A 24,561-nucleotide genomic window follows, 5' to 3' on the forward strand; every position below is an offset into this window, starting at 1 on the left:
CAAAGACTGATGCCGAACACTTTTACAGAGGCCCAATTAGGATTTTTACCATTACTCCACTTCCTACCTCATACTTCGTGTTTAAGTTAAAAAAAAAAAAGGTTCTCTTTCCACACAATCCCCCTGCGCTTCAGGCACTCAAGAACACCAAAGTCAAGTGAGCCTGGAACACGCCTGGACGCCTAACATTGGCTCAACCTGATGGAAAACACAGCCGGATTTAAAACTACAATCACTCTTGGACAACATTGTTTACACAAATCAGTGTCAGAGATGGAAGAGAGGGAGCAGTCCAGAAAGAGGGAAGGCCGCCCGCGACTCACTAAGTCTGTCACGAACAAACTCCACAATCCAATCATTTCAGCGTGACAGACCAGCCAAAGCATTCTGTCGGTGAGTCGACTCAGTCAACAGGGTTTCGCAGTCCTCCACTCCAGCGGGATTGAGGAGGGGTTGCTGTTCTCCTTTACAGTTTACAATTTGTCCGGACTTCCCACTTCCATATCCAAAGAATACAAGAGACAGGGCAAAAGGGCACAGACAAGCAGTACGGTTAGTTAACTTAACGTTTAATGATAAGGATTCATTTACAAGGTCTCTGAACGCTTCTCCCTCACTTGTCCATGTCCTGCGTCAGCGTGAGTGTGTGTCCCCCAGCTCAGTACAGGAAGCAGCGCGAGTTTGTCCAGGGGCATTCATTTCACCGCTCACATCCAAAGGACGTCTCCAAAAAAAGACGTTTCAATCTCTGTAAAATGTTCCGGCTCAGAGAAGTTCTTGTGTGATTTTTTTTTCTTTTTTTCCAAGAGAGACATTTCAGGAAAAGGTCAGCCTGGAGATTGTGCTTACAAAAAAAAGAAAGCTAAAAAAAAAAAAAAGCCTCGAAAAAAAAAAAGAATCCTCTAACCTACTTTCGATGCAAGCATTTAGGAGATGGGAACAAAGGAAACCATCACAAGTATACCAGGACATGAAAATATATATATATTTAATATATATATTTATAAAATGTCTTTATTACTCCAGTATTTACACTTTTCACAAGACGTCCGAGGAGCACGGTTTAAAAATGAAGCACCGCTTCATATTACATCACAAAACACTCATTTTGTTAAAAAAAAAAAAAAAAAAAAAAAGAGAGAGAGCCAAAAAAAAAGATAATGAATCAGGAAGATGAGCACACGACCCCAGGAGAAGACCCCCAAAAAATATTCAAAACAGCATGACAATATTTACTTCTTTAGTGCCAAAGGAGCTGCACTCGGGGTGGAAGTGTTAGCTATTTATGCAAGCCTCTACTGAAAACTGAAGCCAAAATCCACTGGAAGAGACGAAGCAAAGGAAAATTGCCGCCTCTGTTAACCATCCAGAGCTGACCGGTTCTCCACGTCCATAGCCCAACGGAGGAGGAGGTCCTGTTGTAAGGAGTTGAGTGCAAGGGGAGGAGTAGAGGGTGAGCAACTCCCCTTTTCCAAGCTCAAAGAAGTGCTCTAGTCCTCGGCTGCCCGCTTTAGTAGATCACTTCGTAAACAGTGGCCTTCTTGTCGCCAGAGCCCGTCACAATGTACTTGTCATCAGCAGAGATGTCACAGCTCAGGACAGAGGAGGATTCCTTTGACTGTTGAGAGATGACGAGACAGAAGGTGTGGTCAAGCTTTTAGTTTGGCTGTGCTAGAGGCATTACTTAATCTCCCCCCGTCGGGGTTATGCATATTTACTCAAACTGACTAGGCAGGGGAGCCGGTCAATAATTCCTAAAAAAAACCTGACAAACATGCATGTGACGTGAAGGGCTGCGGACAACAGTCGAGTAACCTGAACCTTCCGTTTTCCTAGAAACATGAAATTGACTGTTGCCAGCTAATGTCTGGGAAGTGGTGTCTGGGCACTTACAGTCCTCTAAACCCATTTAACATGAACCCACTGAATGCACATATGAAATAGGCCTCACATTTTGAATCATCTAAAAATTTAACTTGAGTCTTTTCAACTCTTCAAAGATATTAAGTATCAAGTTTGATGTTGACGTGTCTTGTACTGCCACAGATCTCCAATTCACACTGCCCACTGGCCTAACCTTATAACTTCGTCAAACTCCATAACAACCACCCAGCCCCCCCCCCCCCCCGTCACGGTGCCCTTTGAAACTAAACACATTCAACACACGTTTCCGCTGGCCAGCAGATTAGATGTATTGATTGCCATACCTGGAATATGCTGGCGCCGTAGGGAGTCCTCCAGGCGTTCAGTAGATTGTCCTTCCCCGTGCTCACGAACCATTTACCTTTACAAAGGGAAATGAAAATGCACTCAGCGCCAAATGCAAAAAAAAAACAAGCATAGTCACAAAGGACGTTCAAGGTTGCCCTCGAATAACCATTTCTACCATCACACACACCATTTCACCCATGAAGCCAACTCAGGAAGTAAAGGGAGGGAAGGGGGGGGGGGGGGGGGAGAGAGAGAGAGAGAGAGCGCGCGAGAGAGAGAGAGAAAGACGGGGTGGAGTTTGGTTACACTGAAAGTGAACCCAACACACAGGATCTGGGTGAAAAAACAGGCTGTTTGACACTTCTGGGAGCAGGATGTGTGTGTGTGTGTGTGTGTGTGTGTGTGTGTGTGTGTGTGTGTGTGTGTGTGTGTGTGTGTGTGTGTGTGTGTGGTAGAAGTGCTCTTACCACAGTAGGCAAACTTGAGCGAGAGGACGCAACTCTCGTGCAGGTGCAGCTGATACTTGTCCGGCTTGGTGTGGTGGAGCACCTCCACGTTGCTGCTCTCCATGCCCACGGCCAGCCACTCGCCCGTAGGACAGTAGCCCAGAGAAAAGATCTGCACACACAAAACAATGTAATTAATGTCAAATGTCATTAAATAAACCGTACCCGTTCACCACATCCTGTCAGAGGTTACTGTAATATCTGTACCATACTGTTAACATTACTTATACAGAAACTATACGTTATAGTTCACGATGCGCCATTTCAGAGCAAAATTGCATGTACCTCCAGTCTGAGAACTCACCTGGGATGTGAAGTCATGCTGTTGCAGCTGCCGGCCCTCTCTCAGGTCCCAGGAGCGCACCGTGTTGTCCAGGCCGCCCGTCCACAGCTTGGTCCCGTCGTGGGAGATGTCGATGCAGCTGGCTCCGTCAGTGTGGCCCTGGAACTGCCTGCAGTCCGAGGAGACGACACATGCTCAATTAAACATGAGGAGTGACAACACAACTAACAAAACACACCACACAACCACTCCTCTCTATCCCTCTGTCCATCTCTGCCCACTCACCTGACCAGCGTCTGGTTGTGCAGGTCCCAGACGGCGATGTTGCCGTCGCTGCAGCAAGAGAAGCAGACCTTGGCGTCGGGGCTGATGGCCAGGGCGTAGCAGGCGGGCGCCGAGGAGGTGAGTTCGGCCTTGATGCGCGGCGTCTGCGAGGCCAGGTCCCAGATGGTCAACGTGCTGGCCTCACCACCCACGATGAGTGTGCGCCCGTCCGGCAGCAGCTTACACGAGCGGATGTAGTTGTCGCGGTTCTGCGGGCGGGCAGGAAGAGGAAAAGAAGCGGCGAGTGAGGGACAGCGCTAACCACAGGTGAATGGATGGGAGCTTAAGAGGGGATGTGGGATGCTGGGGGGTAGGGCGAAGGTAAGAGTGACTGAGGTGTTTGTGAAAGCGATAGTGAGCGAGGGAGCGCGAGAGCGAGCTGGATTTAATCCACAGGGGTGAGGCATCCGGAACACGATCAATACCGCCGGAGGCTTTCAGAGGAATTAAATAGCTCTGTAATATCGGCATTAAAGCCCTCATCGGAAGGCCAGCGCTCTCGCTCTCGTTTCCCCTGTGTGGGGAGGGGAAATGGACGACCGCGAGTCAGATGAATCTGAGAACGCGGTCTGATTAATATGTGGCACAACAAAGGGCAGAGCTCAACTATCCGCTGGTAATTGAGTGGGGAACAGAGACAGCTGACGGGAGGCATAACTAACACCACAGCACACTGGAGGGGATAAGCTGTATTGTGCTGATGATTTCACGGTGAATGTTTATATGTGTGTGTGTGGGTGAATAGAATGTATGGGTAGATAAGTAGCCGGGTACTGTTGTATGTCTGTATGGAAGGGGGTTGTGGGGCAGTGACTGTTGTTTGTGTGTGTGTGCGTATACGTTATATATATGTAGTACATGTATATATGTATACATGAGTAGATAAGTGAGTGAATGAGTTCATACCAGGCAGTCCAGCTGAGAAACGGGGCTCTTGCTGCCCGGCTGGCTGATGTCCCAGATCTTGACGCAGCCCTTGCCGCCGGTGTAGACGTGGCGCGTGGGGTTGCTGATGGTGACGGCGCACACCACCTCACCGTGGCTCAGCGTGTTGATCTGGCGTGCGTGGCGCGGGATGCCCGGGCCGATCAGCGCATCCGGGGGAAAGGGCACCGGCTGCATCTGACCGTCTGCGCTCACGTGGAAGGAGTAGGCACTGGGGAGGGGGAGGGTCATAGAGGCTTAGACTGACATCTCAGCTGGCATCCATCCAGCCTTAACCTTTCAAAGCTGATATCCCCCACCCCATCTCCCAAAATTGAGCCATTTACTGAGACTCAAGATCATTCACAGTAAAGGTTACGCCAGCAAATGACGCTGCAAGACTAATAAAGAAATCCTATTCATTTTATTAACTCGCCTTTTTATGTAGCAATTAAACACCAGGGTATTGCAATTATAACCGCTTAGAGAGTCGGGTATGGGTGGTCTGGGGTGTGGCAAGCGCTGTGGGATCTGGTGTGGGATGTAGTGTGAGGTGTTTGCTTTGGGCAGGTTGTGGAGGGACTTACGGCTTTCCTCCGGAGATGGAGCTGAGGCTGGTGGGGAGGCCTGGAGCTCGCATGTGAGGGTGTGGATCAAACCCTGCCTGAGACACACACACACACACACACACACAGAGAGACACACACACACACAGAGCAACAATTAGCCGAGGTCTACAGCCACTCACCCAGCAATTGAAAAACACACAAGCTGCTGTAAGGAGTACACAGCTCGCACACAACTATTATCTCATCTAGGTGGTGGTGAAAAAAAAAAATTAAAAAAATTCTGGGGCTCTAACAGCTAATCTACATATCTTCTCCCTGGCAGCTACTTAACACAGGAGCGTTCGACAACACTAGTTGATTTTCCTCCCAGCTATCTTTCCACTCACTTCAAACAGCTCCCCGTTAGCGGAGATACTTCCCCTACAGGCTGAGGCGTAGTACAAACGAACAAGGCAATATTGAAAGAGTAAATTATTGAAACATGAAATTAATGCAAAGCAAGTTGCTGTGTCACAGAAGGGGGGGGGGGGGGGCAACCGCCTTGGGGCGATCCACAGGCATCGCAAGAGGAAGTGGGTGAGGGGGGAGGAGGAGCGAGAGGGGAAGTGCAGGGGACTCACCATGGGCGACCGGCCATAGGCGGCCGCAGCAGCAGCGCTCATCTGGGGGGAGATGTGGAGGCCGGCATAGACCCCTGGGCTGGTCAGCGAGCCGTTCATCTCGTGGTGGCCCATCATGGCGAAGGGGGTGGCGTACGACCCGGGGATCAGCGGGGTCCGCAGAGCAGGGGCTGCTGGGAAGGGGAGAGAAGCAGACAGGCAGACTTAGTCCACCAAGAACCCGCATCAAAGACAGAGAGACCAATAAATCAGAGTCTATTTGCTTGTTAGGGCAAATGTCTCCATGCAGTAATAGTTACCCAGTGCTTCCATCCCAGGGGGCTTGCCCAGAATGGGCCGGAGCCCAGGGGTGGTGCTAGTTCCGGGTGTGGGAGCATCGTTGCGTGGTGTGGGGGTGTTGGACTTCAGACCCGGTGTGGAGGACTTGTCATTCTACAGGGGGGGGGGGGGGGGGGGGAGAGGGGGGGAGAGACGTTAAGAGAGGATATGTTTGTTTAAAAAAAAAAAAAAAAAAAAAATCCACAAAATCCAAAATAACAAATGTTCAAATCCAGAGTGACAATTTGAGTGTGAGCTCAACATAATCCAATCTAATTCTGACAGCTCATTACTGCTCCGGGGCCATAAACCTCTATTTATACCGAGGCCCATCATTGCCACAAAGATGATGGCAGCCTTCCTCATCCCTCATTTCACTTTAATCTTTCCTCGAGCCAAAGGAGCTGGACTGGTTAAGCGCATTGAGAAATTAGCCAAGGAGATGGGTCTGATCCTGCCCTGGGATTCAGCGGCAATATCCCTGCCATTCACTGATTTATTTACAGCTGGGCTCAGGCTACCAAGTGACATTTATTCCAGAGCCATAAAAGAGATTGAAGGAGCAGGTCAGTGGGTGCCCCTAATATGCACACAACCCCCCTTCCCCCGCCCCATCGCTCTCGAGCCCAAGGCACTCAACACTTGCGCGCCTCACACAAATAAGCCCTTTCCCAACTCTGCAGAGTCCATTTGCTTCACACACACACATACACACACACACACACACACACACACACACACAAACACCTCCCCCCACTGCTCTTACATGGGAGTGCTCCTTGGCTTTGGAGGAGGGGGTGCTGCCAGAGGAGGCCACGGAGGCGGGGCTGTTGGGAGCGTCTTTCTTCAGGGCTCGCGATTTGTCCAGCCCGTTCTCTGGAGGGGAGTGGGCGGGGCTGGCTCTGGGGGTGGCGGGATCCTTGAGAGGTGGGGGCGAAGGGAGAGCAAGAGTTAACAACCAACGGATGTGTGGACATGTAGGTCATCACAGACACACAGACAAAAACACAGACACACACACACACACACACACACCAGACTGTAGAGCTGTCAGCAGATCCCAGGATTTCTACAGCAGATGTTCCCTGATGGGCTGTGCCCTTTCAATACTAATCCCTGTCATAGTCTTAACAGTTCTTTGTGTAATTAATATGCACCAAGATTACACCAAATGTCATTATGCTACGCTAAGTATAGGAAGGTCACGACACAACAACACCAACTAGACCCTCTTACCTCATTGGACACGTCTACTACCAGATCGTCACTCTTGTCTCCATCGCTATCCTGTTAAAACAGAACAGAATTTAATTAAATCGTCAGATGTGTGACAGAGTTCACATTGAAATGGCTAGCAGAATGAACCCAGACAAATGGACAAATGTCCATTACCACTCACATATCTGCTCATGCTGTCTTTCTCCTCGACTTTGCGCTTCTTTGAGTCCAGGCTGTAGTCGGAGGATCCTCTGTGCTTCTCGCTGGCCCGCAGGCTGTCTGACGGGGACACGGAATTATTCTGCAACCACAAGAGGGGGGGAGGGCAATCAGGACGCTGTTTCTACTGCAGCCAACATGACAACTGCTCCAAGTCTCTGTGTAGCGGTTAGACATTCATATCAGAAGCAGCACCTCGCAACCAGTGGCCTTAAATGAGACATGGCTGCAAATCCCCATGCTCACGAAACGCAAACACAACTGGACCAGAAGGGGGTTAAGCCAAAAGCCATGTTGGATCAGGCAGGCCTCGAAGGCATGGGGCCATGGGGGAACGGAGTAAGGGAGAGGGAGGGGTGTGTGTGTGTGTGTGTGTGTGTGTGGGAGGGGGGGGGCAACTCCAGTCAATCCGAGGCAATGAAGCAGAGCAGGCTGGGACAGCTGAGCAAACGGAGTCCCAAAGAGCGCGCCCAGAGAGCAGCCCTGCCTTGCTCGCACTTCAAACAGTCTGGACAAATCCACCGGCCTAGCCACAGCACCACCGCCGGGCCTCTGCTGACAGATACGTGCCAACTGGACAGACAAGAGGACACAACTCTCGACAGGGGCCGCGACCAGTCAAGAGGGAAGAGGATGGCGGGCAGAGGGAGGGGGGTGGGGGGGGAAGGAAAGGAGGCCGAAAAAAAAAGAAAGCAAGAAAAGGGAACACAGGCCCTACCACATCACAACACAAACAAGCTGACCAAAATCAACAGCCCTGCTCCCCGAGAGTTAACCAGGCAGAGGACAGCTTGTTTTCCTATCCTGCCGTTGCCCCCCACCCCCACACCCCCTCCCCAGAAAGAAAACAAAAAAGCGAACAGCGGCCCTTTCTCCCGAGGCAGTGGGGCTGAACCGACGGCCGCAGGAGTGTCGGTGCATGCTGCCCCTCTCTCTCTCCCCTCGGCTCCATGCCAGGCCCACTCAGGGCTTTTATTGCTCTTGGTGGGTTTCCACGGGATGGGGGGGGGGGACAGAAAAAGAAACACGAAAGAGAGGGAGGGAAAGGCGAGAAAGAAGAGAAAGAACAGTGCGGTGGGTAAAGAGAGCCGGAGAAAAAGAAAATGATTGAGGCAGAGTGTGGGCGAGAGAGGGGGAGAAAGGGACAGAGACAGAGAGAGATGAGAAAAGAGGGGCAGGAAGGAGGGGGGCTCTGGCAGGCTGGGCAGGACAGCATTGTGGCACTGGCTGAGTGACATGCCCACTGTGGGCATGCCCAGGCAGGCTGGCACCTTTTCTGAGCTGGGGCTGAGGGGTTGGTTGGGGCCGGGGTGGGCAGCGCTGCCAGGGCCCAGCAGCCAGGAGCTCAGCCTGTGTGCCAGGCCCACACTCTCAGCAGCCTGACAGCTCGCCTTTTATCAGCTTGCGGCGCGGGGGAGAGTGGGCGAGCAGGCGAAAGAGAGAGAGAGAGAGAGCGAGAGAGAGAGAGAGTGAGAGAGAGAGAGAGGGAGAGGAGACGACTCCAAACCCTGCCCTCAGAGATGAAAAGGAGGATGTGGTTGGGCCGCATTCAGGAGCCTTCGGAAGTGTTTTCTAGGCAGCGCTCCTCTTTCTTGGAGGGAATACAAAGGAATTCAAGCCTTCCTGACTCTTTAAGCCCCTGCGCCAACACTCTAAATATGTACATGAATGTTGCCATTGTGAGAGGAGAGGACGGCAGTCTTAGCAGCTCCCCTCCCCCCCCCCTCCTCCTCCTCTCTCCACAGAGAAGCGGCAGACTGAAGTGAAAGGGCCGTCCAGCCTGCCTTCCCCGCCGCTGGCTGTCTGTGTGTCCGTCTGTCCCATTAAGGCTGACCTTTAAAGACACGCTTAACGTGCCTCAATACCCAAAGCCACCATGGTGCTATCAGAAGATCCGGGACAACAGGAAGGGATGACAGGGGGTGGGGGGTGCGGATGGGCTGCGCCCGCTAATCTGCGTTGCGTCCCTTTTTCTTTAGACATGACTGCGCCCATTCATGCGGCCCAGTTTAATTGAAACGCAATCTCACAGCACCATCGCAGTGCCATCAGGAAGATTTAAGGCTGTCTAATAAATGGCTTACAAGACTGGGGTTGAGGGTGGGGGTGGGCTGGTGGTGAGAGGCAGAAAACAATTCCGCATTTGTGTTGATAAATGTACCCTGGAGGCCAAGAGAGAAAAAGAACAGAGGAAGAGAGGTAGACAGGATGGGGAAGGGAAAGCAAGCTGGAAGAAAGGAATATGAGTGGCGGAGGGGTGGGGGTGGAGGTGGGGGGTTGGATGGCGCTAAATCCTTTAAGACGTAGAGTCAAAGTCTATTTTAATTGTGATGAAATTATAGAGCTGCTAATCCTTGCCCTGTGATTTAAGTCATTTTCCACCTGGATTAGACAGGCACAGGCTTATTTTGCAGACTTCATCTCCCATTCATTATTTCATTTAAGAACGGCTTACGGAATACAAATTTTGTGTGTTCTACTTTAGCGGATGACTTCCAGCAAGGCGTTTCTTTAATTCCACGCGCAGCTCCTTAATCGCCCAACCGACTGATCTCAAAAGTCAATGTCAAGCATGTGTTACAGTGTTGCAAAAACTGTGACGCCATCAAAGTGCAAACTTACCGTGCTAGACTCCCGCTCTTTTGTTTTACCCCCAACAAAGCCGTTGTCAACGGAGGATGGGAGCGGAGATGGACCGGGGAGGGAAAAGAAGTAGCAAAGTTAATACACGCATCCCTGGAGTCTGCCAAAAAGATCACATTAAGAGGCTTTTCTTATTCTAACTACCTCATCTTTCACTCTGACAAATGCCCGCAGTGGGACTCGGGTGAACTGTTGTGCTTAACTGTCTGTGTCTGCCTCTTTGGGTGGGAGTAGCTGTACAGCGATACCATTAGCTGCAGTGGCTAGCTCTGAAGTGATCCTGTTGGCCAACTGAGATCTGTCTTGATGTTGCCCATAGCGGCTAATATAGTGACAGTATTAGCCACAGTGGCTAGCTGCTATAGCATTAGCCATAGTTGCTAGCCTAGCAGGCTGCTTACCTCTGTGTTCCATGTCATGGTGGTTCTTCTCGTCCTTGACGGGGAGGTGGGGTTGGCTGCCCAGGGCTCCCAGGGCCAGCAAGCCCGAGCCGGAGCCCGAGACGGGCGGGATGCCAGGGGGCTGGAGGCCCGAGGGGTGCGGGGGCAGCTGGACAGGCGGGCCGTGGGCAGCGTGGGAGAGGTGCTGCGCCTGAAGCTGCTGCTGCTGCAGAGACACAGACAAACCCTCAGTGGGTTAGTGGGAAAAGACAGAGTGGTAGGACACACAGCATCACAGCCACTAGCTCAGTCACTTCTCCCTCTCGCTCTTCTCAACACCAATCTGCATCCTCACACACCAGTGGCAGGGAGGGAGTTAAGACAGCACTGGAACAAAATGATTAGTGGCAGGCTTCAAGCAGACCCACCCACACACACGGCCCCCACCCTCACAAGGTCACAGCGGCAGAAGCACAGTCCTCATTCCACACGTGTCAAAACACATTCAGACATGTTGCACACTTCAAATGGCCTTTCCAAGTGAGCAGGGCATAATTGATTAGTAAACCGAAACCAAAAATTAAAAACAGAGATACACTCAGAACTCCTCCAGTGCAACAGAGACCAAGTAGCGCCTCATTAGAATAGTGGCATCAATCTGCATTAGAAAGCCACTGATCAAATTCTGGACAGGCCGTAAGTTACTATAGCAGAGTAGTACACGAGTGTAAACACACACACACCCCCACACATTCTGCTGTTCCAGCTTCCTGGTAGGCCAAGGCTATGCTCCGACCTCTTTAGTGAAATACTACCTCTAATCGGAAACATCTCAGAGCCATTTGCCTTTTACTGACCATGTAAAATCAATAAGAATTCAGCATCGGCGTGGACAAAATCTGACATTTCAACACCTAAGAGGCTGAAGCAGAGTGTTGCTGGCCCCAGCTGTTCCCCAGGCATGGGTCACACACAAAACACACAAAACACACACGCGCACACACACACACACACACACACACACAGCCCTCCCATACAGACTCCAGTGTTATAGACAGGCAGGGAGAGTGCTGGCGGGATGGACGGGAGTTAAAAAGGCACTCAGCTTGGGAAGCAAGTGGTGTAAAACAAGGTTAAATAATACTTAGCGAATCCATCAGCAAGGAGTCCAAAGTCTATTGCCTCCAAGGCCGCCTCGCTCCTCTTCCTACCCATATATATTCATTACAAGACTCTAGGAAACATCTACTGAGCCTGTTGGGTGCTTGCTTGCTTTCCAAAAAAAAAAAAAAAGTGAAAGATGCTCCAATTAGACAGTATATTGTGTTCTCATTAATTTGTTCATCAATATCGTGATGGTGTCAAGGAGACGCCTATTTGCAGAACGAGGGGAGGAAATAATCAGGAACAAGGACGTTCCCGCTCGCACGGGCCTAATGAGGGGAGCATGTGGAGAGGATCATCAAGGAGCCTCATTAGAGCGCCTCAGCGGAGGACGGAGACAGAGGGGGGGTGGGGGGCGGGAGGAGGGAAAGGAAACGGAAATAAATCTCAGGCAGAGGTCTAATTCAATATGCCTGGATAAAGACCTGCTCTCTCGCCGCACTTATCCGTTTCATCTGTGTAAATGTCTCCAAAGCTCCAGCGATTTCCACGGGAGGGTAGAAAATAGAGGGGGGGAGGCGATGGGGTTTGTGGGGAGTGAGAAAAAGGAAAAGCAATTAAAGCTAACAGTCAAAAAAAAAAAAAAGAGCGAGAAATCAAGCTGCTACAACTTCCAGCCTCCAGGTGAGAGCAACAGTCAAAGCAGAGGCTGAGGGCTTTCATGTGGTTACCGAGCAACATGCACAGCCGTCTGGCACTGCAGTACCCCTCGTCAGCACTCTATCCCACCCACCAACAACACACTTGGCATGCCACAATAAAGCACACAGAGGAACATGGAGGTCAGCATATCAGCTCTCCCCACTACTAACCATCAGGGCTGGGTAGACAGCATGTTGCTGTTGCTGGTGGGGTGGGGGAGAGGAGGGTTGAAGAGAGAGCCTGGTGAGAAATCTAATGAGCGAGATATTGGCAGTCCAGTGAGACCCACACTAGTCTTCACACACAGACACACACACACGCACGCACGCACGCACGCACGCACGCACGCACGCACGCACGCACGCACGCACGCACACACACACACACAGCTACAGAGAGATGAGTCGAAACTAATGATCAGAGCGGCTGAGGCTACGACATGCTGAGCGGAAATAACTGATGGGAACTAATTTGTTTTGTTTAAAAAATAAAATTAAAAAACAGAACAATTAATTACGCGAGATGCATCGTGCCACACTGCAGAGAAACAGCAAAAGATGGCCGACTTTCCCGCAGTAGAAACCTCCCTCCGTTTATAACACCAAACATTAGCTGCTGTGTTCTCTCAAGCCAGAAAAAGCAACAGCAACTTGACAGTATTTTAAAAACAATGCAACTGGCAACATGGAAATCTGAATTTGAATCTCAAATGTGAGGCTCACGTATGCAAAACACACCAGAGGTTCCTCAAAAAAAAAAAAGACAGATTGTTCAACCAATAACGCGACATGGCAAGTTATGTTTTACATGGCCGTGTGCGACAGGCACGAGGATTACTATTTACATAGGCTTTTATATTAAAGATAACAGCCATGCTAACAGGAAGACGCCTGCTTGGCTTAATCCGTGCAGGTCTCTGGGCTCGGCGGAAGCAGCTCAGCCTGGTGGCTGCCCATGCTTGGAAAATAAGTCCTTACCTAGTTTGTTTTTTCGAGTTGCGCCAACAGTATCATTAACAACAAACTTTGCTACAGTGACTCATTAAGATGCCACAGACATGGCCTCCTTAACCTGACAGGTTGAGAGTACCACAGAGAACGGGTGTTGGTGTCCCTCTCTCTCCCACTCTCCCTCCCTCCCTCCCTCCCTCCCTCTGTCCGCCTGACTGCAGTGGACTGCCAAACACTGCTGGCTCCTGATTAACGTTGAATCTTTAATGACTCCCCTCCCCCCACAGCCTCTCACACAGAGGGAATGCATGGAGATTGATCTCCTGCCATCTCTCTATCCAACAAATAAAAGCTTGTTTTTCCTTGGTGTGTGTGTGTGTGTGTGTGTAAGAGAGAGAGTCTGTGCATGTCTCTCTTTGTGTGTGTGTGTGTGTGTGTGTGTGTGTGTGTGTGTGTGTGTGTGTGTGTGTGTGTGTGTGTGTGTGTGTCTTCCTGCCTGACTGCCTCTGTTATTCAACCATTGTGGTGAGGAGACATTGAGGTCGGGTGTGTGTGTGTGTGTGTGTGTGTGTGTGTATGCGTGTGTGTCTCTACGCAAGGGGGGCCTCGCCAAGCTGCTCTGCTGAATGGCCGCCTGCTTAATGACAGGCCCCGCCGACAGTTGCATTCAACCGGATTGGAGGAAGCAATTACCTTGAAAATGGGGGTCACAGTCTTGGCTCATTTGCCTTAATTGAATTCCAATATCTGCCTCCAGCTGCCCTGACCCGAGTCCTGGGCTTCCTAACGACCGCTTCAAGGAGGCTAATCAAAGTGGGGTCAGCTATCCGTCTCCCACTCCCAGCCACTCGGCTCAGACCACACCACACTCCTCTCCTCTCCTGTAGCTAGAATGATTGGCATCAGCTTCAGGGCAGGTAGAGAGTGAGTGCCCTAATGCGTCACAACTGTAGCGGGGGCGAGGACTGTCCCCTGGCTTGAAGGGTGGGACTGTGGTCCCAGGGGCATGCCTGGCCCACGCTAGTGAGAGCGAGCAGACGGGTGCGCTAGCGTGAAGCGCAGGCTGCCGTGGAGGTGGGTGGGTGAGTAAGTGATACTACTCGCCTTCTGCCTCCCTCAGCTGTTACAGAGGTCACGCGGGCAGCACAAATCTACATGGCTTATCCTTCATCCAATTAAGGTGGTTGGCCTTCGCAAATGTAATCAGAAGGAAGCCAACAATCTCATTGTCCTACACTTCCCCACTTCAACAGTGGAACACCAAAGCCGTTTTCAACCTGGCTTAGGAGGCACTGACACTGAACAAGATGTCACAACCTAAAAACACAGAGTGGCGTTAGAACATAGAAGTGAACTTACAAATGAAATCAAAACAATGGAGCTCTCTTTGAACAGACATCAATAACCCAAGTAATAAGCATGAAATAATCCAAACAGACACAAATCACACCATACAAATTAAAAAACCATTAATGACAGGGGCAAATCTGCAAGTGGTAGAAGCTGACAGTGCACTGCCCCACAGATGGAAACAACACACACACACACATACACACACAGTGGCAACAAGACCAGGTTTTTAACTACACCCTCTCAACCTACCCAGCCCCTTCTCCACCCCCACCCCCTCAAAGCACTCCACTCCTGTGAGACCAGACTGGGAGATATGACTGTCTGGCGGTTATGTGGACCGGCTAGGACACAGGTGGACCCCTGTGCAGCCAGCTCCTTTGCGTGCAGGTTTGCCCCTGACTATGGTCAAATGAAGGTAAAAAAAGGGTTTACACACGGTGAGAGGCAGATTGGGAAGTCCACGTACCCCGATGATGGCATTCAGCTCGGTCATTGTCACTTGCTTGGCACGCTCAACAGCCTGAGCTACCTGCTGTTGGTGCTGCAAGTGAACCACAAGAAAACAAATTGAGATTTCTGAACAGGGACATTTTAAATGAAGTCAAAGTATGCAAGATGGTAAACGTCAGTGATACAATGAAACAGGCCACCTACCTCTTGTGACAGGAAAGGCATGATTTGAGCAAGAATGGCATTGAGGCGCTTGGCAATCTCAGTCTGAAAAAAAAAGAAGAAGAAAGACAAATTGTTACGGACATGGCATAGACGGACCAACATTGGGGAACACACTTACAGCTAAACATCAGCTTTAGTACAATAAAAAAAAGAAAGAGAAAAATAAGAGGAAACTCTCTGGGCAGCCTTGGCAACAAACATGAGAGCATGGGTGGGCGGTGGGCGGTGGGCGGTGGGCAGTGCGCACACACACACACACACACACACACACACACACACACACACACACACACACACACACCTCTCATTGGCAGGCTGTGGACAGGCCTAACTGTGCACTGGGGCCTGTGGGCCTGCTGTGTCCATCTGGAGCAGAGTCAACTCGACTGGGGGGCGAGGGGAGACACTGGCCCCGGCTCCCCACACTCCCGCCATTACGGTGAGGGATTATTTCATTAAGATCCTGAAATATGCTAATACCATTTCAGTGCCGTGAGATAAACGGCTGTAATGCGTCACAATTACCACTCTCCCTTTACACAAAGCTGGTGAGAGAAAAAGACAGCCAATATTTATAACATACATCAGCGGTGTGGGGAGAAAGAATAACCAGGGTGAGACGACACCCTAGGCTCTATTCACACACAGAACTATCAGAGAAAGCACTATCCCCCTATTACATTACTGGAGATTATTCCAGGACAGGGACCCCCCCAATATCTCATCCAGACATGAAAAGCAGCAGGCCAAAAAAACAAAAGGGGCCCTCCTCGACAGGAGAATTCTCACTGGAGTAAGCAGCGGACAAATTGATTATGAGCTCGGGCAGATGGCCCAGCAGGTGTGAGAGATTTCTCCTCGCAGTCACATTCCACTCAATTTTTTTTTTTTTTTTGGAGGGGGCTTGGCTAAACTCATTTGCAGTAGGAGGAAGGGGAGAAGAAGAGGGGGGGGGGGGACCTCTGCACTTTGACAGGTCATCCCCTTCAGCTGGACAGGGGACCCGACCTGACCTGTGTGGAATTGCGTTTCTACCCCTTTGACCCATTTCTCCTCCAACTCTTTCCCACACCACCCTCACACGACACGGCCCAACCCCCACCCACCCACATCCTCCACTTCCCGCTGCTCCCACCCCCCACCCCTGCCCCCATGGTCTACTGTCGCCATTCCTCTGCCCCTCTCCCAGGTTGCCACAGCAACAGAGGCAGCCCTATCTCACTGTGATCATTATGTAAATTGTACCTCTGCTTGACCATAACAGGCTGTAAAATCATATTATGCGCACAGAGGCAGGTCATTAAATTGAATTTTCAGGCTGTCGATCAGATCAGCTCTGCAAATTAATGGTGGATAAAAGGAGAAGGGGGGCTGGGGGGCAGGAGGGAGTCCTGCAGTTTCACATCCAAGCAGGGGGAGGGGAGGAGGGAGAGAGAGAAAGCAGGAAGGGAGAAGAAGAGGGAGCAGGAGGGTAAAACAGAAGATAGAAGCTTCTAGAGCCTCAAAGACTTGGCCCACCTTTCAGCAACGTCCACACATGAAAGGCCCTCACACTGTGTCGCTCCCGGGGATCTGTGTCTGATAGAACGCACACGGGCCCTGGCCAAATCTACATCTCCACCAACACAAACACCCTATCGGCTATCCACCCCGGCACCGCCGTTACTGATAGCACTGCGTTTGGTTACTCTATCTGAGGCTTCCGCACGTACAGCAGACAGCGGGAGCTATTCAATTCTTTATATCCTCATCTGTCATCTATTTAGCATGGCCTCTTCAAAAAGAAATCTCTGCGGCACCAAACAGAGAGGCCATAAATCAGAAATATTTACTACACTCACTGGGCCCTGAGAGTGTGAGTGTGAGTTTGTGTGTGTGTGTGTGTGTGTGTGTGTGTGTGTGTGTGTGTGTGTGTGTGTGTGTGTGTGTGTGTGTGTGTGTGTATGTCTGAGTGCGAGTGTTTTTTTTCCAGGTTTACATGAGGGAAGAAGGCTTTTTCATTGAGAAGCATTTCCACAATGTCCGTGCGACAAGCTATTTAGCCGAGTGCCGGATAAAAATAGGGGTATTGTCACTTTAAGCCAATGAAAACAGAGCCCTTGAAGCAGGTTTTTTTTCCTCGCTCGGCAACACAATTACAGGTACTCGGAGCTGTCTAGCACTGTTTCAAGAGCACTTCTCAGACCAGGCTGTCAATGGCACGCTGAAAGCCATTTGCTTGTTGTGATTGGCATTAGCGGAGTAGAGTGAGAGACTGATGAGTATTACATTGGTGGTGAATCTACTGGTGATTGGAGGAGCGCACACTCAGTGAGTCTGGGGGCACAAACAAACAAACAAACAATCCCCCCACCCAGAAAAAACCCCCACAACTGAGTGACAATGATGGTAGTCAGAAAGGCCAGGCTGGGATCTGTACACACACACACACACACACAGTCCCACCCCCAAGCTCCCTCCAGCTGAAAGCATCCCATTCAGAGCTCATTTGCAATGGTGCCCAGTGATCTGAGGAGCAGTTTTGTCCTCCTCCAGCCATTGTTAATGTGCAGCAAATCCGGGCCTAACTGTTTATTGATGTCTGAATTTACCTCTGCATTGATCTGCTGGGAGCGAGGCCAGGGGCTAGGGCTCTTAATGGGCCCGGGTCAGACAATGAGTAGTGACGACCAGATGCTGCTGTAATCTGACACAGTGAGCTGCTCTCTTTCTCCCTCCCTCCCTCCCCTTCTTTCTCTCTCTCCCTCCCCCTCTCTCAATCCCCCACAGTCCAGCTCTCTCTCTGTCTAAATCAGGACCACACTGAAGGAGAGAAATAACGACCTGCTTTAATTAGGCCTGCAATTAGGCTCCCCCTGGCGAGAAAACATTTCACCGCCACCCCCCCCACCCCCAGCAGCCCCTCCCTGGCTAAAAGCAACACCCAAACCCAGCTCTAGTCCACAGCCTCGGCTCGCCTGTCCGCTCCGCCGCCACTTAAAATGACAGACGAGGAAAAACACGCCGAGGCGGCTGAGCACACAATTTCAGCCGCTCGATAATTGTCTCGTTGAATTCTCGACACTGCCTCGGACTGACCGGGATAATGGGGAGCGCGTTTCACAGCCACTAGTCATCTCCATCCTCCTCGGCCTACGGCAGGGGCCTCCGTGTGCTCCCGGACAGTTTGTTTTGGCTCGCAGACAAGTCGACCATCATCACCTTGGCAAACAATTCTTGGAATCCCATATAAATAATTCATCTGAACAAGCCCCCATCCCCCCCCCCCTTTCTCTCTCACTCTTACCTTCTTGTTCATTCACTCACTCACTCACTCTCTCTCTCTCTCTCTCTGGCCATCTCTTTCTTTCTCTACCAGCCACTTCACCCCTCCTTCCTTCCTTCCTTCCTCTCCTCTCCTCTCCTCTCCTCTCCTCTCCTCTCCTCTCCTCTCCCCTCCCCTCCTCTCCTCTCCTCTCCTCTCCCCACCAACTCAGACTCACAGACAGCGCGGTCCGTAATGAAGCAGCTTCCCTGTTCACCCAGGCAGCTCACTATTGATGAGGGAGAGAAGCTGAGTAAACACAACAACATTCACAGAAAAACACCACAGCCACAAACATGGCCCTGGCCTCACAGCATGACCCAACTCAGACAGACACACAGGGAAAGAGACGGGGAAGAAAGCCAGTGGAAGCGAATCCGGAAGGGAGGGGGCAACAAGCTAGAAATGTGGAGTGCGGAGGGGGGTGGTGGGGGGGGCAAAGGGTGCCGAGGCAGCTTAATGAGCTACAATAATTAAAATATCTTATTGACACCCGGCTACAACAATTAGCCCCCGCCCCTTGCTTGAGTAATAAGATGGCTGTCAAAACACAAATCACCCGGGGGCGAGGCAGCCGTGCCTGGCTGTGCCGCTCAGCTCCGCTCCGCTCTGTGCTGTGCCGAGGCGGCTGATTCATAGATCCCAGCGCCACGCCACCCTGCTCAGCGTCGCGTCACGGCCCGGCTTTAAAACCAGCTTTGCACGTCCAAATGAGGGAGAAGGCGAGGACTTAGCTGGCCATTTTTCCTTCAACAGCTAAATAAATCCTCAGAGCGGGAAAATAATGTGCTCGCCTGCATCTTATAATCCGGCCCTCACCGCCACCTCTTCCTCCTCCTCTGGACCCCATTCCCCCTCCACTCCCCTCACCAGCCCTGCTCCTTCTTCCAGCAGCCCAGACAGTACGTGGAGAGCCAAGTGTTTACTCAAGGCTGATGTCATCACAAACACTCTACCAGTGTGTGTGTGTGTGTGTGTGTGTGTGTGTGTGTAGGGGCCAGAGCATGAATTATTCAATCGCCTCAGTCAACTCCATCGGGCTTATTGATAAACAAAAGGCACGCTCTAAAACAGGTCAGTCGATTAACCTGTTTATGAAGAGTCCCCCCTGCACCTACTCCCCCCCCACACACCACCTTTCCCATTCATCCCTCTCACCACTACACCCCCTATCTCTGGCTGAAGATAAGTGCCTGACAAAACCTTTCAGGGGATCTGGTGCCGTGAGAGACATCTGGCTTGGTGACACACACACACACACACACACACACACACACACACACACACACACACACACACACACACACACACACACAGCAACGACTGATGAATCACGCATCCTGTTCCAGTCCCTCCCCAACCCCTCTCCCCCGCCCCTCTCCGCCCCAGCCTGTGCGCAGACACCATTAACCTTGCGGGGCCTCGGGGTGAAGCTCATAAAGTCCCCCTTCAGGAGCTGCCCTTCCCAGCATCCGCCATACATCATAACTCGCTCGCTAATGACACCGCCGCCACTGTTTGCTCGTTTATTTATTTATTTATTTCCAAGTCCTTTGGGGGCAACAGTGCTGCAAATCACCGTTCGGCGGCGCAGGCCATATTCCGTTACTGGATACTCAGGGTATGGTAGTGATTCTGCCATCCGTGGGGGCCTGACTAGAGATGGCTTTTAACTAGCGGTTCTCATTCATTCCGTCACCCACTGCTGAGGACAAGCCCCTGTGCCTGGACTTGCATATCAATTACTTTTTTTCCCCTCGGCTTGATTAATACTTCCTCTGCAAAGCAGCTGACCTAATGAGGTTTTATCTTTACTGGCTCCTCTCCCTCTCTCTCGCTCTCTGTCCACAGCGTATTCAGTCACATCACCCCCACCCCTGCCAAAGTCTTCACTTTAATCTTATCAAAGCAGCTCCATCAGAGCCCTGTGTGCTGTTAGCCTGTCAGCATTTTCAGAGTCTGGCCCAGGCTGCCCTGTGGCTCTGTGTGTGTGTGTGTGTAAGACCTAAATGATGTGTATGAGAGTGTGTAAGGGGAGGGCTGTCCCTAAGATGGTTCATCTCCTCAACTCCCACTGTGACAGACTGAGAACATAGCACATCTCAGACACCGAGGTGACCTTAGCAGCCCCAGCCCTTCGAACATACCACCTCTATATACACACACACACACACACACACACATACAGTCTAAAGATACACAGATACAGTAGATTAATGCATACATAAATATCAGATTTCTGAATGGATTACATACCTGTTTGTGCATTTCGATATTCAGCCCATAAGACATCTCATAATACTGCAGGGTGAGGGGAAGGAAGGGGGAGAAAAAAAAATACATTAAAAAAAGTAAGAAACCAGTGTTTCACAATGTCTGAGATGCAAGTGCCTCACACTCTCTCCCTCTCTCTCTCTCTCTCTGATCTTTTCTTCATCTAAGATAACCCAGGCCATGGCCTGCAAACATCAGCAGGAGTGATGTGCCAGAGAAACTCCACTCCCTAGGTCGAGCGGATAGCGGCGTGTCAGAAATATCTTCCTTTACAGTGAGATGGAGAGAGGAACTATCTGGCCGAGTGAGTTACTGATTAACACTTCAAACCAGTCTCCCTCTCTCTGGGCAGATCATCACACCGCCCTGTTCCTATCCACTGTCAGTGGCTTTGGTTCTTTTTTTTTCTTGCTTATTTTATTTTACAGTTCTGCTCTTGGGAGGAGGGACCGTTGCAAAAATGAAGCAGATATCTATAAATGACATCAATCTAGTGCTGAGCAAGATAGTGTTTGGAGAACATGTCTTTGAAGTAAAGGAGAGAGATAGCTAGACCCAGAGACAATTGTAAATAGCAGTACTGGTAAAACCACGTAGATCAGCTATTGAGACACCTCTTCCTGTTTACCCAACACGGGCTCTTAGAATAACCTGGGACACATTCCGCCGAAAAATAATATTTAACAAAAGTACCACTGTGTCAAGTCAATCCTTGTGTATACACACAAGATAAGAGAGGCACACATGGTTCAGCCCATGCCAAGCCTCCACTATTACATAATTGATTACTAGAATTTATGTTCGTTGCAACGGCCCCTGAACAAACCAGACCCTGCCTCGTTTTTGTTTGGGTTTTTGGCTTTAACAAACTAATAATGTATTTTGCATATTTTCTGACACCTCTTCAAAGGCCAGCAGTATTGAAACGGTTGTCTTTTACTAAAGCACACTAAAGGAGAGTGTGGATTAAGCTCACATCTACCTTAGCATAACTATTTGGAGACCTGCAGGCGTATGGTAATGAAGGACCCTGACTTATGACTCGGACCCATCGCCGAAAGGGGAGGGCACTGCAGCACTGCTGATAAGACCGGAGCCTGAGGCCAGCATGTGGCCCTCAGGTGATTGGGCACACCTCTCGGCATCAACCCTGGACATCTGACCCTGCTGGCATTTCACACCTCACAAACCCACCCCCACCGCCCCCACATAATCTTGACTCACGTATATATATAAATATACCAGCATAATACTGGTACGGGCCCTATCAGTCTGATAAGTGGTAGAGGTTGTAAACACCCACCTCCTGCTGAACAGAGGATTTGCACAAGGATTGCACAAACAACAAATGGACGTAAACAAGTTTTCTGATTAGTGTCTTACCATGACGTAATGGCGCTGCATCTCTGTCTTTTCGTTGGCCAGTTTGTCATACTCCACCTTCAGACTAGAACGATTGGGGATAAAAGGTTCAAAGAAATTATGAAAAGCTTCCATATTTGTCTCTGTTTACAGTGGTAGCATATATAGGTTTCTCCACAGTTTCAAGTGGACCGATAGTTAATCAAGTATTTTATCCCTTCATGATAAAAATGTACATTTCTAAGTCACTAGTCATATTAATTTCATTGTGCATTACTGTAATAATAACATATGACATAGGTATATCAAATATTTAACAAGGGAACCATACCTATTGCTTTATGCCATACAAAATGGGCAGCCACATTTTAGGTGAGGAGACTCATTTACCTGTGGTATTGGGCTTGCAGGAATTGAAACTCGTCTTTGATCCTATCGCAAGACTCTGCAACAGTGAATTTAAATCCAGGCTGACCTGGCTGATGAGGCGCCTGAAACGCAATGTTGACATTACAATTAGAACATGACCACCCCTACAAGCCTACCAGTTCAGCTTCAAATGGGCGGGATGATTCAAAATTATACACAATGTGATGGGAAATATCAGAAATAAAAGTATAAATCACGGCCATGTTAAATAAAAAGACAAAACTGGCTTGATTTTGAGGTTTTAATAAATTATAAATGAAAATTGTAAAGCTAGTTCAAATCGCGGCTTGACAGTGCCTGGGCGCTCCCTGGAGTCCTGCCTGTAGGCTGTTCTGTATACTGGTGAGAATAGCCACCATCAGTCAACAGTGTTCTCTCTGACGGGTCAGTGCATCTCAACGGACACGGAAACCAAGAGCCTGGTAGCTTTGGACTACGCAAAGCATTGCAAACAATATTCTACCACCCCAAACATGAATTAGCCTTCAAAGGGTTCCTTCGTGACACAGTCTACAGTGGAAGCCGATAAGGGTTTACAATTTTCTCAGACGGTAACCAGAACGGTCACGCCGTAAACACGCTCTAACCCGACTGAGAGTCTTTTGTTTATGGTGATCTCCGGTTTCAGCGAGACCTAGCCTGCGTCGTGCAACGTCTCATGGCCAAGACGACGAAACAATCCACAATAGGCATTAAGCAAGAGATGAAGTGCAGATCACGCGCTAATGGCTGACAAGCTAATTAGCTACTTTAACGCAGGCATACTGCTACAATTTATATTCAATAATAGGGAACTCACCGGATGTCGGCCTTGAGGATACATCTTCAATGTATCCTTTCAAAGGGGAAATCCAGGAAATCTGGCGTTTTCCAGTAATCCGAGTAGATGAGCAACGGCCCGCCACCCCTCCCAGCACACAGGCGCTCGGACAAAGCCCAGTCTTCAGTCGGAGGAAAACACTCTTCGACCCAATCCTTTTGCTCTTTCGATCTGGGTGCTGAGGTTTAATCTCCTTATCCTTTACGACAGCGAAAGAATAAAAAAAAAAAGAAAAGAAATACAAAACGTTGAGCGTTGGCTGGATTGCACAGATTAAAAAAAATGTTGCTACCACAAACAGCCACTCTTCTTTGGAGGACGGAGACTGCTTGGGAAGGAACAGTCAGTTGAGGCGACAACTATGCAAGCAATTCATGTTGAATCGGTTCATTACATACAGAGCAAATCTTGCCAATTAAAGGAAAAACGCTGCATGTTATGGACGTCATTTGAATGTTTACAATTTTAGCAAACAGAAGAGTTCTTTAGAATGCTTTAAATAAAACCACTATTGGAAATAACAACAATACTGGTAAAACATGCACCAGGGTAGCGTTATTACTTATTCAGTGAGCCGCAAAATGGCACAGAGCTATAGCTCGCTGGCTAACATTACCTCTTGGTAGCTGGCGTAAGCCTATAACAAGTAAGCTTGTCGGAATAAATAAAAACGTAATGATCTACCCACAAAAACTGACTTTAAACTAAACCTAGTAAAAAAAAAAACTCGCTTGCCTAACAATCTACAAAGACGAATATCTATTCAGCTCATTCTCAAATAGGATCAAATGCGTTTCTACTTCTAACATTAGCTATTTTAGTCAATAAGACTTGTTACAAGATAACTTACGTCAATTAGACAACAGTAAATGCTGTAACATTACACTAGCCTTGCTATCAGACAGCAAGTCAATCTCCTGAAAGCCATCTTCTGCTTTACCTTTTGTCTCCACAACGCCTCAACCTCCGTCCACGATTGAGTAGGCAACAGCAATTATTCCTTGCACGGTAACGATAGAACCGTCGGAGTCCTAGGGTCGTGACTTATACAGCATATAATAACTATCTGGTTAGAAAACAGGCGCAAGATAGGGACAATCCACAGTGGGCTCCTTTGAACGTGTGGTGATCGCAGGAGCAGCTCGAATCGCCTCGAGACTGCTTTTCCGATTGGACGTCGGACAGCAGTCGATTGTGTCTTCGCCACTGCCCGCTAGTCAGAAAAAAATCCTTGGTGGTCCCGTGTTGTTCAAAGTGAAGAGGGTGTAGATCACAAAATCCGTATTTGTGAGTTTGAAGAGGTTAGAATTTGAAAAGTTTGACGTTCAAGCATGCCAGCCGCCTGTATTCACTCTTCCCAGTTTCTCCACCGC

The 24,561-nt window shown here is 49.7% G+C and overlaps 1 protein-coding gene across 4 annotated transcripts; it reads right to left on the minus strand.

Moving 5' to 3' along the window:
- Positions 1-1,151: 1,151 nt before the first annotated feature.
- Positions 1,152-24,561, minus strand: tle3b (TLE family member 3, transcriptional corepressor b). Of its 4 annotated transcripts, none has more exons than XM_080843879.1 (22): positions 24,129-24,561; positions 23,168-23,387; positions 22,330-22,430; positions 21,961-22,024; positions 20,560-20,604; positions 14,979-15,041; positions 14,761-14,865; positions 12,192-12,224; positions 10,237-10,441; positions 9,815-9,831; positions 7,155-7,274; positions 6,992-7,042; positions 6,522-6,674; positions 5,737-5,869; positions 5,438-5,610; positions 4,836-4,912; positions 4,231-4,480; positions 3,286-3,533; positions 3,022-3,169; positions 2,679-2,829; positions 2,208-2,284; positions 1,152-1,618 (listed from the first exon to the last, which is right to left on the minus strand). In XM_080843879.1, the coding sequence occupies exons 2-22, from the start codon at positions 23,189-23,191 to the stop codon at positions 1,511-1,513; spliced, it is 2,346 nt and encodes a 781-aa protein (XP_080700005.1). In that variant the 5' UTR covers positions 23,192-23,387; positions 24,129-24,561; the 3' UTR covers positions 1,152-1,510. The 4 variants fall into 4 exon arrangements, with proteins under 4 accessions (XP_080700005.1, XP_080700004.1, XP_080700007.1 ...); XM_080843878.1 differs by having other exon boundaries at positions 5,438-5,640; XM_080843881.1 differs by lacking the exon at positions 12,192-12,224.

This window comes from Sprattus sprattus, assembly GCF_963457725.1.
Source record: "Sprattus sprattus genome assembly, chromosome: 8".
NCBI lineage: Eukaryota > Metazoa > Chordata > Actinopteri > Clupeiformes > Clupeidae > Sprattus > Sprattus sprattus.